This window comes from Macaca nemestrina, chromosome 15 (assembly GCF_043159975.1).
Source record: "Macaca nemestrina isolate mMacNem1 chromosome 15, mMacNem.hap1, whole genome shotgun sequence".
In the NCBI taxonomy this organism is placed as follows: Eukaryota; Metazoa; Chordata; class Mammalia; order Primates; family Cercopithecidae; genus Macaca; species Macaca nemestrina.
In genome coordinates this window covers 36,975,717-36,989,790 of record NC_092139.1, presented here as the reverse complement: position 1 = coordinate 36,989,790, position 14,074 = coordinate 36,975,717, and the positions used below count along the sequence as shown (strand labels likewise).

The 14,074-nt window shown below is 45.0% G+C and overlaps 1 protein-coding gene and 1 pseudogene across 4 annotated transcripts in view; both read left to right on the top strand.

The window, feature by feature from the left end:
* DNAAF9 (dynein axonemal assembly factor 9) overlaps nt 1–14,074 on the top strand; it is a 164,107-nt gene that overhangs the window by 104,410 nt on the left and 45,623 nt on the right. For all 4 annotated transcript variants that reach the window (XM_071079596.1, XM_071079595.1, XM_011741278.3 and 1 more), the window contains 5 exons: nt 2,002–2,105; nt 8,366–8,512; nt 9,592–9,680; nt 11,584–11,685; nt 11,956–12,073. In XM_071079596.1, the coding sequence (XP_070935697.1) occupies nt 2,002–2,105; nt 8,366–8,512; nt 9,592–9,680; nt 11,584–11,685; nt 11,956–12,073 (560 nt within the window). The remainder of the gene's footprint in view (nt 1–2,001; nt 2,106–8,365; nt 8,513–9,591; nt 9,681–11,583; nt 11,686–11,955; nt 12,074–14,074) is intronic.
* Nucleotides 9,693–11,577, top strand: LOC105481594 (NEDD8-conjugating enzyme UBE2F-like; annotated as a pseudogene).

Here is a 14,074-nt window from a genome sequence, read left to right as displayed (position 1 = left end):
ATCTCTCTAAGCTTGAGTTTTCTCATCTGTCCTATGAGAAAAAAACAATACCACCTCTTACAATTGTGAAAACAGAAAACTATAATGTATGACATGTGTGGTGCTTAGTAAATACTGCATGAAACCTGTTCCCATTCCTTTCTTTTAACAGAACAAAGATTAAAGGTAAGTCTTGTCCTAGAAGATCTGCCCTTGATGTAGATGAGAAGAATATCAGAAATTTCTGAGCAATAGGGGAAAATGCAAATACCGTGACTGTGAAAGCTCAGTGACATCAGAGGATGGAGTGTGGGGAGGGAGACAGCTAAAAGGGGGATGGGGTGCTGGAGTCAGAGAGTAGCTGCTGAGCTGGAGATTTCAGAAGTTACTCTGGGTGCAGCTTTACTGCTCTAAGAAGGAATGGAAGTGTTTGCATTGGAGGGGAAGACTGAGCACATTCAGAGTGATTGGAAATATGGCATGGTCAAGAGGGCAGTAGGTGTGAGCGGTAGAGGGAGGGGCTTGTGTCTCTAGGGGAATGAAAGTATCATGCTGTAGTGTTGGGGAGAATGGCCTGGGAGCAGCATGGAGGAACTTTGGGGTTGGTACAGGATGAGGCTGAGGCATGAGTAGCTTCCTTTTCAGAGGGCCTCAGAAAAAGGCAGTATGCACAGAAAGCCAAGCTACTTGTTGGAGAGTAGAGGTTTCCAGAGCTTGAACCTGGATAGTTGCTGGCTGTGGCTGCCACAGATTTTAAAGTTGGCATGTCCCTCTGACTGGGCATCTGGTTCTTCCATGAGAGGCAGATGCCAGTTCTTCTTGTACCTAAAAACCGCCTCCTTCTCCCTTCACTTCTCCTGTCTGCTGTGAACACATACTAACTAGGCCCCTCCCTTCCTTCTGAAACCTCACCTCCTCAGGAAGCTTCAAAGCTTGCAGTCTCTAGATTCCTCACCCAGGATGCGAATGCAGCCCTCAGACTCCTGGCCTTCGCTATTCTTGTCATTCCAGTCTCCAGAGCTTTGCACTGCTTTTCTGGAGCTACAACTCAAGGAATCGGTCTCACTTATTTATCTCTTGACCTTTGCCTTGGCAATGAGGTCTTAATGACAATAAACTCAAACCTGTGCCTTGAGCTTTAAGAACTACTTCATCTCCTCTCTGTATGCAGAAACATGGAAAGAAAAGCTGTTATAGGAATGGAAGATTCAGCTTGGACCAGCCCCAGAGAGCAGCTTCACCTAGGAGTCTTATGGGTGCTCTGGGTGCTGCTTTTGTGTCTCCAAAGCAAGCCCAGGCCCAGCATTAATCTTTGTCATCTTAGTTGTCCATCTTTTCCATGGTCTGCTCCCTAGGGCCTATACCTAGCTGCTGTATATGACCTTGACCATCCAGGACACAACAGCTCTCCTTAGACTTGAATCCTTGTTCTGAGCAACCCACATCCGTGTCCACCTGCCACCCATCTTGCTTTTGTGAACTACAGAAGAGCAACCCCCCAGTGTCTGTAGAACCTACTCATTACCTAACTCAAATGTTCCATTGCTGGGCACAGGGACCTTAAGCTCCCTTCACCAGTCTTCAGCTGAGAGTCGAGTGCTCCTTCTCGGGCCCTAAGTGAGGGATGTGGTCTCTCTAGGGCTGAGCCAGCTTCTGGCAAAGCAGAAGAAAGGAAAATCTGTAAACTCAGTATATGGAGCAGATATACCCAGTCTTTTTTAGTGTGTTTCCCTGGAAGATACTCATAAGGGAATGTGAATTTTGCTTCTCCCCATTAGCTGATAGTTTATTCACTTGTTTTTCTAATTCTTACGCAAAGACTGCATCTGATGCCTCGTTTCCCTCTGAGGCTCTAGGAGGTTACTTTGGCTTCCTCAGAGCACAGGGCTCAGTATACAAATTGCATAACGTAATTGCTACTGATACTGGCCTCTAGTTACCACACTGCTGTGCAAGAGGACCCTGGAATCTGACCCAGAGCACCCAGCCCTCCAGCTCTGACCAACTCTCTTTTCCTTCCAGGGAATGTTCATTTCTTCTCTAGTGGCCTTCTGTTTTCTCACTGTCGTCATGGAAGTATCATCATTTCCAAGGATCACATGAATTCCATTTCCTTCTATGATGGGGTAGGTGTTTTACTAGTCAGTGGGTTTTTTGGTCGGAAAGTTCCTCACACTTTTGAGGGGAAAACTAAATAACTCCTGTTTCCCCTCCACTACCACAGGGCAGTATGTCAGGAACCAGCATAGCCACTGAGGCAGTCAGGGAGGGAGGTTGTGGAGAGGCCTGGGCATTCTCAAGACACTTATGAGCCTCGTCAACCTCACTGCTCTGTAAAGGGCTTACCTAGAAAGGGCTTCTGGTCAGAAGGGCCAGCAGCTCCCCATGCCCAATTCATTCATCCTAACTGAGAAGGCCTCCAGTGGCCCCTCTCAGCTGGCCTCCAGGCCCAGGGACACAAGGCTCACCCACTGAAAAACCAGAAAGGAGCTACATCCTGTGGTATTGATGAGGCTTCACATACACATTAGCATGGACAGGATTGTAAGTGAGCCAGAGAGAGAGAGAAATGGCTCACTTTCCCTGTGAGAGTTTAACCCCTCCTCCCTCATACACCCAGACTTCCTCTCCAGCTCTGTAAAAGTTCCACCGTCCTGTAACAGTCCTCTAAGTTCACCAGGCTGCACCAACACTTCCCCTTCACCTTAAGGGGAAGAGGGTAGCGATGAATTTCTCCTAGCCTTTACTCTGTAGCCAAGGCACAGCTTGTCTCAGTGCAACACCAGAGCAGAGGGCAGGCCCGCCACTCTGCCTGGTCTCAGCCTCAAAACCAGTCTGTCTGGGAACTAGGACAGAGACTATGTGAGGTATTTTGGTCAGATGGCTCAGAAAACAAATTCTTTGAGCAAGTTTTTCTTCCATATAGAGCCTGCAGCCTTAAAGGCTTTTCAGAAATGTAGGCAGACCAATTGGACAGATTGGATGGCCCTATTAGATTAAAGCTTTGCCGTTAGGTTAAAGAGTCTTCCAATATCAGAGAAGAAAGAATGCATCATGAAAAGTACAGTACTAGGATGATAAGTAGCTAATTTTGACAAAAAATAGATTCTTACCTCTACCAAAAATCAAAATGAACTTCTGAGGGATTAAAATTAAATATATTTAAATTTCACAAATAGAATATAAAAATGAATATTTATTAAACTTCTAGGGGTTAGAAGACTTCCTAAGCTTAGAAACAATACAAGAAATTCTAAAGGAAAAATTAGTCAAATTTGACCAGTTACTGAATTTTTTTTTTTTGAGGCGGAGTTTCTCTCTGTTGCCCAGGCGGGAGTGCAGTGGTGCCATCTCGGCTCACTGCAAGCTCCACCTACCAGGTTCACGCCATTCTCCCGCCTCAGCCTCCTGAGTAGCTGGGACTACAGGTGCCCGCCACCATGCCCGGATAATTTTTTGTATTTTTAGTAGAGACGGGGTTTCACTGTGTTAGCCAGGATAGTCTCGATCTCCTGACCTCGTGGTCTGCCCACCTCGGCCTCCCAAAGTGCTGGGATTACAGGTGTGAGCCACGGCACCCGGCTGACCAGTTACTGATTTTTAAAAATTTTTTGCTGACAGTTTAACTTATTGAAGTGTACTGTAAATACAACTAACTGTATTGATTTAAAACTTTGGCAGATGTGTACATTCATGAAACCACCTTTACAATCAAACCAAAATATTTCCTCATGCCCTTTTACAGATCATCTTTCCCTCCACTCCTGGGTTCAGACAACCACTGATTAGCTTTTGTCACTATATATTAGTTTGCATTTTCTAAAATGTTATATAAATGAACATCATCTATTCTGTATCCTTTGAGTCTGACATTTTCCACTTAACATAGTGATTTTTAGATTCATCCATGTTGTGTATGTAAATAGCTGTGTTCTCTTTATTGCTAAGTAGTATTCCATTGTATGGGTATATCATAAAATTTATCAGACTAATTAGTAATACAAAACCCTTTAAAAAGTATTTTAGGGGATGGGGAGGGGTTGATCAATGAATACAAAGTTAGTAAGTTCTAGTGTTCTGTTGCACAGTAGGGTGCCTGCAGTCAACAGTAAGGTGTTTAGATCTCAAAATAGCTAGAAGAGAAGATTCTGAATGATAAATGTTTGAGGTGATGGATTTCTCGTTCATTACCCTGATTTAATCATTACATAATGTATACATGTATTGAAACAATACATTATACCCCATAAATATGTGCATATTATGTATTAATTAAAAATAAAAAATAATTTTTTATGGCCAGGCACAGTGGCTCATGCCTGTAATCCCAGTACTTTGGGAGACTGGGGCAGGTGGATCACCTGAGGTCAGGAGTTCAAGACCAGCCTAGCCAACATGGTGAAACCCCATCTCTACTAAACAAAAATTAACTGGGCGTGGTGGTACACGCCTGTAATCCAGGCTACTTGGGAGGCTGAGGCAGCAGAATCACATCAACCTGGGAGGCCAAGGTTGCAGTGAGCCGAGATCGCACCACCGCACTCCAGCCTGGGCTACAGAGTGAGAATGTCGCAAAAAAATATATATATATATATATATATATATATATTTTTTAATAATTTTTAAAAAGTATTTCAAAAGGCAAATTTTTAAAATTGGGAAAAACATTTTTGGTGATTTAGACAAATGAGTTAATATTTTTTTTCTGCAAAGAGTTGTATCTTTATTAACATGGAAACACTGAGTCCCAGGTCAGGGGTGTTCAGAGGACATGAGGCTACTTAACAGATAGAAGAAATTACATCAGAAACAAGCTCCTGCTGTCATATGTAACAGTAAACTAGCATTTATTGTTAAATTATACTAATATAGTGTTAAAGTATACTAACTTATACTAAGGAACTGTTGGCAGAGGAAAACTGGAATAGCTCATGTCAAGCCATGGGGGTGGCCCAAGAGGGTGAGAGAGTGCAGTCACTGGAAATGTTTACTGACAGTATAAGATAACATGGCTGATGGTAATGATAAATTAAGTTTTAAAAACAGGATATGGGGCTGGGCGTGGTGGCTCACACCTGTAATCCTAGCACTTTGGGAGGCTGAGAAGGGCGGATCACCTGAGGTCAGGAGTTCGAGACCAGCCTCACCAGCATGGTGAAATGCCGTCTCTACTAAAAATACAGAAATTAGCTGTGCATGGTACTGCGCGCCTGTGGTCCCAGGTACTCGGGAGACTGAGGCAGGAGAATCACTTTAACCCGGGAGGGGGAGGTTGCAGTGAGCCAAGATTGCACCATTGTACTCTAGCCTGGGCACCAAGGCTGGTGAAACTCCATCTCAAAAAAGAAAAAAAAAAAAAAAGGCCCAGCATGATGGCATGTGCCTGAAGTCACAGCTATTTGGGAGACTTAGGTGAGAGGATCACTTGAGCCCAGAAGTTCGAGGTTGCAATGAGCTCGCACTTGCAATGAGCTATGATTGTACCACTGGACTCCAGCCTGGGAGACAGAGCAAAACCCTGTCTCTGAAAAAAAAAAAACGGAAAACGAAAGTACTAAATGTTAGCTATAGTTGGGTTTAGGTGATGAGACTTTCGATTAATTTTTTTTAACTTTCCTCTCTGTTCTATTTTTATAATTTTTTTCAAAATGAGTTTCATTTCTATGCCCTACCAGTGAACAATCTGAGAAAGATATTAATAAAACAATTCCAGGGCTGGATGCAGTGGCTGAAGCCTGTAATGCCAGCACTTTGGGAGGCCAAGGCAGGTGGATCACTTGAGTCCAGGACTTTGAGACAAGCCTGGGTAATGTGGTGAAACTCCATCTCTACAAAAGATGATGATGATTATTATTATTATTATTTAGATGGAGTCTTGCTCTGTCACCCAGGCTGGAGTGCACCCAGCCTCAAAAAATTTTTTAAAATCAGTGGGGCATGGTGGCACATGTCTGTAGTCCCAAGCTACTTGAGAGGTGAGGTGGGGGGATCTCCTGAGCCCGGGAGGCAGCAGTTGCAGTGAGCTATGATCATGCCACACTGTGCTCTAGCCTGAGCAACAGAGTGAGACCCTGTCTCAAAAAAGAAAACAATTCAATTTACATTAGCATCAAAAACAGTAAAGTACTAAGGAGTAAATTTAACCAAGAAAATGAGAGATTTGTACACTGAAAATTGTAAAATATTGCAGAAAAATTAAAGAAAACCTAAATGAAGGAAAAACATCCATGTTCATGAATCAGAAGACTTAATATTAAGACAATACTGCCCAACGCAACCTACAGGTTCAGTGCCATCCGTATCAAAATCCCAATGGCATTTTTTGCAGATAGGAAAACCCTGCCGGACGTGGTGGCTCACACTTACAATCCCAGCACTTTAAGAGGCTGAGGCAGGTGGATCACTTGAGGTCAGGAGTTTGAGACCAACCTGGCCAGCATGGTGAAACCCTGTCTCTCTTAATAATACAAAAATTAGGAAGATGTGGTGGCACATACCTATAATCCCAGCTACTCGGAAGGCTGAGGCACAAGAATCGCTTGAACCTGGGAGGCAGAGGTTGCAGTGAGCCGAGATTGTGCCAGTACACTCCAACCTGGGTAACAGAGTGAAAACTATGTTTCAAAAAAAAAAAAGAAAGAAAGAAATAGGAATACCCATCCTAAACTTCATATAGAATATATAGACTCTCAAGGGACCCTGATTGTTTAAAACAATCTTGAAAAAGAAAGTTGTAACACATACATTTTCTTGTTTCAAAACTCACTGCGAAGCTACAGTGACCTAACAGTGTGGTACTGGCAAAAGGTCAGGCATATAGACCAGTGGACTAGACCCATGGAGAGCCCAGAAATAAACTTTTGTATCGAATCATTTTTGACAAGGATGCCAGAACCATTCAATGTCAAAAGGACAGTCTTTTTAACTAATGGTGCTGAGAGGCCTGGTGCGGTGGCTCACGCCTGTAATCCCAGCACTTTGGGAGGCCAAGGAGGGCAGATCACTTGAGGCTAAGAGTTTGAGACCAGCCTGGCCAACATGGCAAAACCCTGTTTGTACTAAAAATACAGAAATTAGCTGGGTGTGGTGGGCGGGCCCCTGTAATCCCAGCCAGGCAGGAGGCTGAAGCATGAGAATCGCTTGAACCCAGGAGGTGGAGGCCAGTCAGCCAAGATGGCGCCCCTGCACTCCAACCTGGGCACAGGTCCCCTGAGTGGGACCCTGTCTCAAAAAAAAAAAAATGGTGCTGGGAAAACTAGATATCCGTGTGCAAGAGAATGAAGTTTGACCCTTACTTTATGCCCTATACAATAAATTAACTGAAAATGGATCAAAAACATAAACGTTAAGAGCTAAAACAATATGCAATCCCAGCACTTTGGGAGGCCGAAGCGGGCAGATCATGAGGTCGGGAGTTCGAGACCAGCCTGGCCAGCATAGTGAAACCCCATCTCTACTGAAAATACAAGCATTAGCTGGGCACGGTGGCACGCACCTGTAGTCCCAGCGACTCGGGAAGCAGGAGAATCGCTTGAACCCAGGAGGCGGAGGTTGCAGCAAGCTGAGATCGCGCTTTTGCACTCCAGCCTGGACAGCAGAGTGGGACTCCATCTCAAAAAAAAACACAGAGCTAAAATGATAAAACTCTTTGAAGAAAATACAGGAGAAAATCTTGATGATATTGGATTTGGCAATGATTTCTTGGGTGTGATACTAAAAGCACAGACAGCAAATGAAAAAATACGTAAATTGGACTCTGTCAATATTTAAAACTTCTGTGTATTAAAGGACATTATCCAGAGAGTGAAAAGACAATCCTCAGAATGGAAGAAAATATTCACAAATCATTTATCTGATAAGGGATTAATATCCTAGAATGAATTTTGAGATGACATTTTCACTTTAGGGGAAAAAATCCAGATTAGGGGTGGTGGCTCACTCCTGTAATCCCAACACTTGGGGAGGCCAAGGTGGGAGGATCACTTGAGACCAGGAGTTTGAGACCAGCCTGGGCAACATAGAAAGCCCCTGTCTCTGCAGAAAGTTTAAAGAAAAGTAGCCAGGCATGGTGGCATGTGTCTGTAGTCTCAGCTACTTGAGGGGCTGAGGCAGAAGAATTGCTTGAGCCCAGGAGTTTGAGGCTGCAGTGAGCCATCACACTCTAGCCTGGGTGACATAGCAAGACCCTGTCTCAAAAAAAAAAAAAAAAAAAATCCTTTTATTTCCTGTATCTCCTATAAGTAAAGCACATCTATACCAAACCCCAGTGAGCTACATAATGTGACAATAATTGTACCGAAATTGATTCTGTGTGTTCTGGCAGTAGTTGTGAGTGCTATAATTGCGCAGATGCCCTTCTTGTGATGCTCCCTCCTTTTCGCTTTAGGATTCCACCAGTACTGTTGCTGCTCTTCTCATAGACTTCAAAAGCTCATTGCTTCCTCACCTCCCAGTTCATTTCCATGGATCAAGCAGTTTTCTGATGATTGCCCTTTTCCCCAAATCGAAGATATACCAAGCATTTTACTCAGAGGTAACATCAGTCATTATTCAGCAAAACTACTACTACTTTTTTTCCCCCTAGCAATATAAATGGTAAGGCAGCGTCTTGGGGCTAACAGTGAAGTGATGAGAGGCAGAGTTACGAGGGCTGGCTGGTGTGCGGTGACTGCTTCTAATCCCTTCAGGTTCTGGAATGGTGCTGTTGGCAGGGAGAGGTGAGAGCCTAAAGAAACTGAACAAGAGGGTTTTTAGCCTTTAAGAAAAATCTACTTTGTCCTCTTTAAATCCTAATTAGGGTTATCTCTTATTTAGCTACTTTATTGAATTGTTGGGCCCTACCTACTGAATTAGTGTTCTCTTTGCCACCCTATACTCTCCTTCCCCATGGGTCACAGTCCCTCTTGCGAATGGTACCACCTGGCAGGCTGCACATTATAGGTGCTCAGCACAGATTGCATAGATGAGGGAGTTTACAAGAATGATACGACCCACTTAGAGACCAAGCAATAGCCAAAGCCAAACTGATGGCTAACCTCATGACTAGTGGGAATTCTTGGAAAGGTGTGGTTACAGCAGCTTGTGATGGGACAGTGTTCCTCCCTCAGGTCAGATTCGCAGACCATAGAGGATGCAAGAGTTGACCTTGGCTGTAGAATAGCTTCTCAGCCCAGTCTGTGTCTCCCAGCTTTGCTGGACCTTTTTACCTCCTTGGGCTTATCCTTTCAATCTGGGAAAGTAAAGACAGCCCTTTAGATTCTCTTCAGCCATCCCTCTGCCTCTAGGCAGGAGTTACTTGAACCACTCCTGTCCGTATCCCTAGAGGAGAACATGCCTCTGCTGCGAGGACAGTGTTACCCGACCCCTTTCTCCATGCTTCCTGACCTCTCAAGGAGCAGAATCCCTGGGGGAGTAACCCAGAAAGACATTCTGGTTTTTAAAAGTACAGAACAAAATTGCTTCAGGCCTCTATTTTTGAAGCAAACTTGTTTGTTATAGTCATTTTCTCTGCAGTGACAGTCTAGATTTTCAACAACCATTAAATCCCCATGTGGGTTCCATATCCTGTTGTTGGGTTTAAAGTGTTCTTTGCTCAAATTCTGTTTTGTTTAGGTCTTCTCCCTCTGGCAACAGCAGGATAACTCAGGGCTCTCTTTAAAAGTGATCCAGGAAGATGGATTATCTGTGGAACAAAAGAGATTGTAAGTGGCTGCTTCAATATTTGTGCTTGCTTCCCTAGGCTTTGTGGGCGTGCTTTCTCTGCAAGATGCCTCGCATTATGTAACACAGGGGTCTTGGCTTCTGAAAGGGTCAACACAGACATTTCAATGCTGCCAACTTGCAGGTAGCCGGTGCCCTTGGGAGAATAGAAGGCAAGAGAGGGCCACGTGCAGTGCCTCACACTTGTTATCCCAACACTTTGGGAGGCTGAGGCAGAAGGATGAATTGAGCACAAGAGTTCGAGACCAGCCTGCCTGGGCAACATAGTGAGACCCCATCCCTACAAAAACTTAAAAATTAGCTGGGTATAGTGGCGCATGCCTGTAGTTTCAGCTACTCAGGAGGCTGGGGTGGAAGGGTTACTTGAGAACAGGAGTTAAAAGTTGCAGTGAGCCATGACCGTGCCATTGCACTTCAGCCTGAGTGATGGATCAAGACCCTTTCTCAAAAAAAAAAAGGTCTCCACTGCCAGGAGCCAGTGTATCTATGAGGGGCCGCCTCTCATAGCCCTGACCCGGGCCAGGCATGGTGTTGGGCGCTGAGCCAGTCTCACCTGTCTCCGGGAGCCCAGGGTCTTACTCTGTCACCCAGGGTAGAGTGCAGTGGTGCGGTCCTGGCTCACTGCAGCCTCGACCTCCCAGGCTCGGGTGATCCTCCCACTTAGCAATTGGGACTACAGAGGTTGCAGAACTTGAAGCTAATTTACCTTGTACATGTAAAGTGCATTTTCCTGATCCAAACAAGCTTCACTGTTTTCAGCTAACAGTAACTCCAGATGAGGGTTACTACCAGGGTGGAAAATTTCAGTTTGAAGTGCCCGATGCGTACAACATGATGCCTCCCAAAATGAAATGCCTGACCAAGATCTGGCACCTCAACATCACAGAGATAGGGGAAATATGTCTGAGTTTACTGAGAGAACATTCAATTGACGGCACAGCTGGGCTCCCAAGAGAACATTAAAGGATGTCGTTTGGGGATTAAACTCTTTGTTTACTGATCTTTTGAATTTTGATGATCCACTGAATATTGAAGTTGCAGAACATCATTTGCAGGACAAGGAGGACTTCCAGAATAAAGTGGACAACTACATCAAGCATTATGCCAGATGATAAAAGGGGGTGATAGCAGGCCCATGGACTGTGTTACAGTTTGTCTCTAATGTGAAATTGCAAGAGGTGGCCCCGCCTCCCATCCTCACGCTCCCTCTCAGTCCCCTGGATTGCCCCAGTCCTGTGACCATGTTGCCCTGAAGAAGACCATCTTCATGACTGCTCATTGTATATGGAGAATTCAACATAATACATCAAGGGCTTCTTTTAAAAAAAAAAAAAAGAAAAAGGTCGGGCACAGTGGTTCAAGCCTGTAATCGCAGGACTTTGGGAGGCCGAGGTGGTGGATCACCTGAGGTCGGGAGTTCAAGACCAGCCTGGCCAACAAGGTGATACCTCATCTCTTCTAAAAATACAAAAACTAGCCGGTCGTGGTGGTATGCATCTGTAATCTCAGCTGCTCGGGAGGCTGAGGCTGGAGAATCTCTGGAACCTGGGAGGCAGAGGTTGCAGTGAGCCAAGATTGTGCCACTGCATTCCAGCCTGGGTAACAGAGTGAGACTCTGTCTCAAAAAAAGAAAAAAAAGAAGAGAAGTGAAACCACCAAGAATCAGAAACTCATGGTATTATCAAGGGATTTCAGGCCAGCCTTTCTATGTGGACGTACCCATCATCATGCACTAACACCTCATTTTGTTTAAGTCTGAAATGGGTGTTTTGGAAGAGTTGACTCTGTCACTGGACTCTGGCTTGAAAACATCAGAACCAGTTTTGTAAAGTGTATGTGCTAAAGGAAGATGGACTTCTAATCTGTGAGCTTTTGTTATTCCAGGCACTCCAGTGCACAGAAGCTCTTCAGTGCCCTGAGCCAGCCTGCTGGGGAGAAACGGAGTTCCCTAAAGTTACTCTCAGCCAAACTCCCAGAGCTGGACTGGTAAGCTCTGGTTCTGTTTATAGATGTTTAATATTCTGGCTTTTAAAATGTCAGAAACCTCAATGTTGGTCCTTTTAGCTCCTTTTTCTTGTAATTTCTTAGAGATCACTGTAAAGTTTCGCAGAAACACACTGTACACAGTTTTATTCTCTAGAGAGAATCTCTCCAAGGTTTATTTTTCAACAATTAAGTAAAAACTTTTTCATGTGAGTAGGCACCTTCAGGAAAGGCTAGGATGGTAACATAATAGCATTGTTTTTGTGTTTTTAGGTTTCTCCAGCATTTCGCCATCAGCAGCATTAGCCAGGAGCCTGTGATGAGGACCCATCTTCCTGTCCTGCTGCAGCAAGCTGAAATCAACCCTACTCACAGAGTAGAAAATGACAAGGTAGAGGAGCTCACTAGATATGTTGGGAATCCACAGGAAGATAATCTTGAGAGCCTGCCCCTGGATCTTTTGTGTCAGTTAACAACAAGAACTCAGATGGAGTCTCTGTTACAGGACTCTCCACTCCACTTCCTTGGATCCTGAAATGTAATGATACACATGCAACCTGCTGTGTACAATGTCTGTGTCAGGTGTCTACATTCACCCTGGCCAAGCCTCATGACAGTGACAAAACCCTGGCATCTTGCCGTGCCCTCCCCTGGCCTCTCAAGAACATTTAAACTCCTACTCAGTGCTTTCATGCTATCAGCTCTTCCTGATTGTGACAGGAACTTACCTGGCAGTGGTTGACACATTGTGCTTAATACAGGGAAGGGCACCCATGTTATTCAGGCCTTGCTGGAATCAGCAGAGTAAAGTGATACTTTATAAACACTATCTTCCCCAGAGTGGAGGTTTTTTTGTTTGTTTGTTTTGGTTTTTTGTTGTTGTTGTTGCCCAGGGTGGAGTGCACTGGTGTGATCTTGGCTCACTGCAGCCTCCGCCTCCTGGGCTCAAGTGATTCTCCTGCCTCAGACTCCTGAGTAGCTGGGATCACAGGCATGCATCACCACGCCTGGCTAATTTTTGTATTTTTGGTAGAGACAGGGTTTCACCATGTTGACCAGGCTGGTCTCAAACTCCTGACCTCAGGTAATCCGCCCACCCCAGCCTCCCAAGTGCTGGGATTACAGGTGTGAGCCACTGCGCCTGGCCCCCAGAGTGGATTTTAATCTACTCCTGCCTCACGCTTTCCTCCTCTTGACCCCCTCCCACCGTTCCTTCAGAACCATAAGTCTCTCTTTTTTTTTTTTGAGACAGAATCTCACTCTCACTCTGTTGGCCAGGCGGGAGTGCAGTGGCGTGATCTTGGCTCACTGCACCCTCCACCTCCTGGGTTCAAGGGATTCTCCTGCCTCAGCATCCCGAGTAGCCAAGATTACAGGCACGCGCCCCCACGCCCGGCTAACTTTTTGTATTTTTAGTAGCGACGGGGTTTCACCATGTTAGCCAGGATGGTCTTTTTTTCTTTTTCTTTTTTTTTTTTTTTTTTTGAGTCTTGCTCTGTCACCTAGGCTGGAGTGCAATGGCGCGATCTGCAACCTTCACCACCTGGGTTTAAGCAATTCTCCTGCATCGGCTTCTCAAGTAGCTGGAACTTCAGGTACCTGCCACCACGCCCTGTTAATTTTTTGTATTTTTAATAGAGATGGGGTTTCACCATGTTGGCCAGGATGGTCTCAAACTCCTGACCTCAAGTGACCCACCTGCCTCGGCCTCCCAAAGTGCTGGGATTACAGGCATGAGCCACCATGCCCAGCTTTTTTTTTTTTTTTTTTTTTTTTTGAAATGGAGTCTCGCTCTGTTGCCCAGGCTGAAGTCCAGTGGCCCGATCTCGGCTCACTGCAACCTCTGCCTCCCAGGTTCAAGTCATTCTCCAGCCTCAGCCTCCCCAGTAGCTGGGATTATAGGCATGTGCCACCAAGCCCAGCTAATTTTTGTATTTTTAGTAGAGTCAGAGTTTTACCATGTTGCCAGGCTGGTCTGGATCTCCTTACTTCAAGTGATCTGCCCGCCTCAGCCTCCCAAAGTGCTGGGTTTACAGACATGAGCTACCGCGCGCAGCCCAGAACCATAAGTCTTAATAGGCTCAAAGAGGGCGTTTATTTCCATGCGAGTCTAGAAGATACTCAGCTGCAAAAGGAAATAAAAGCACTAAGCAATGAGAAACGTCATTTTTTCCCTAAGGCAAGAGTGTAAAGCATCTGAAAATACCTACTTGTTATGTTTTATTCAAAGGTGCAATATTTATTTATATTTTATTCAAAGGTGCTTGGCCGGGCAGGATGGCTCATACCTGTAATCCCGGCACTTTGGGAGGTTGAGGCAGGTGGATCATCTAAGGTCAGGAGTTCAAGACCAGCCTGACCAACAAGGTGAAACCCCGTCTCTACTAAAAAT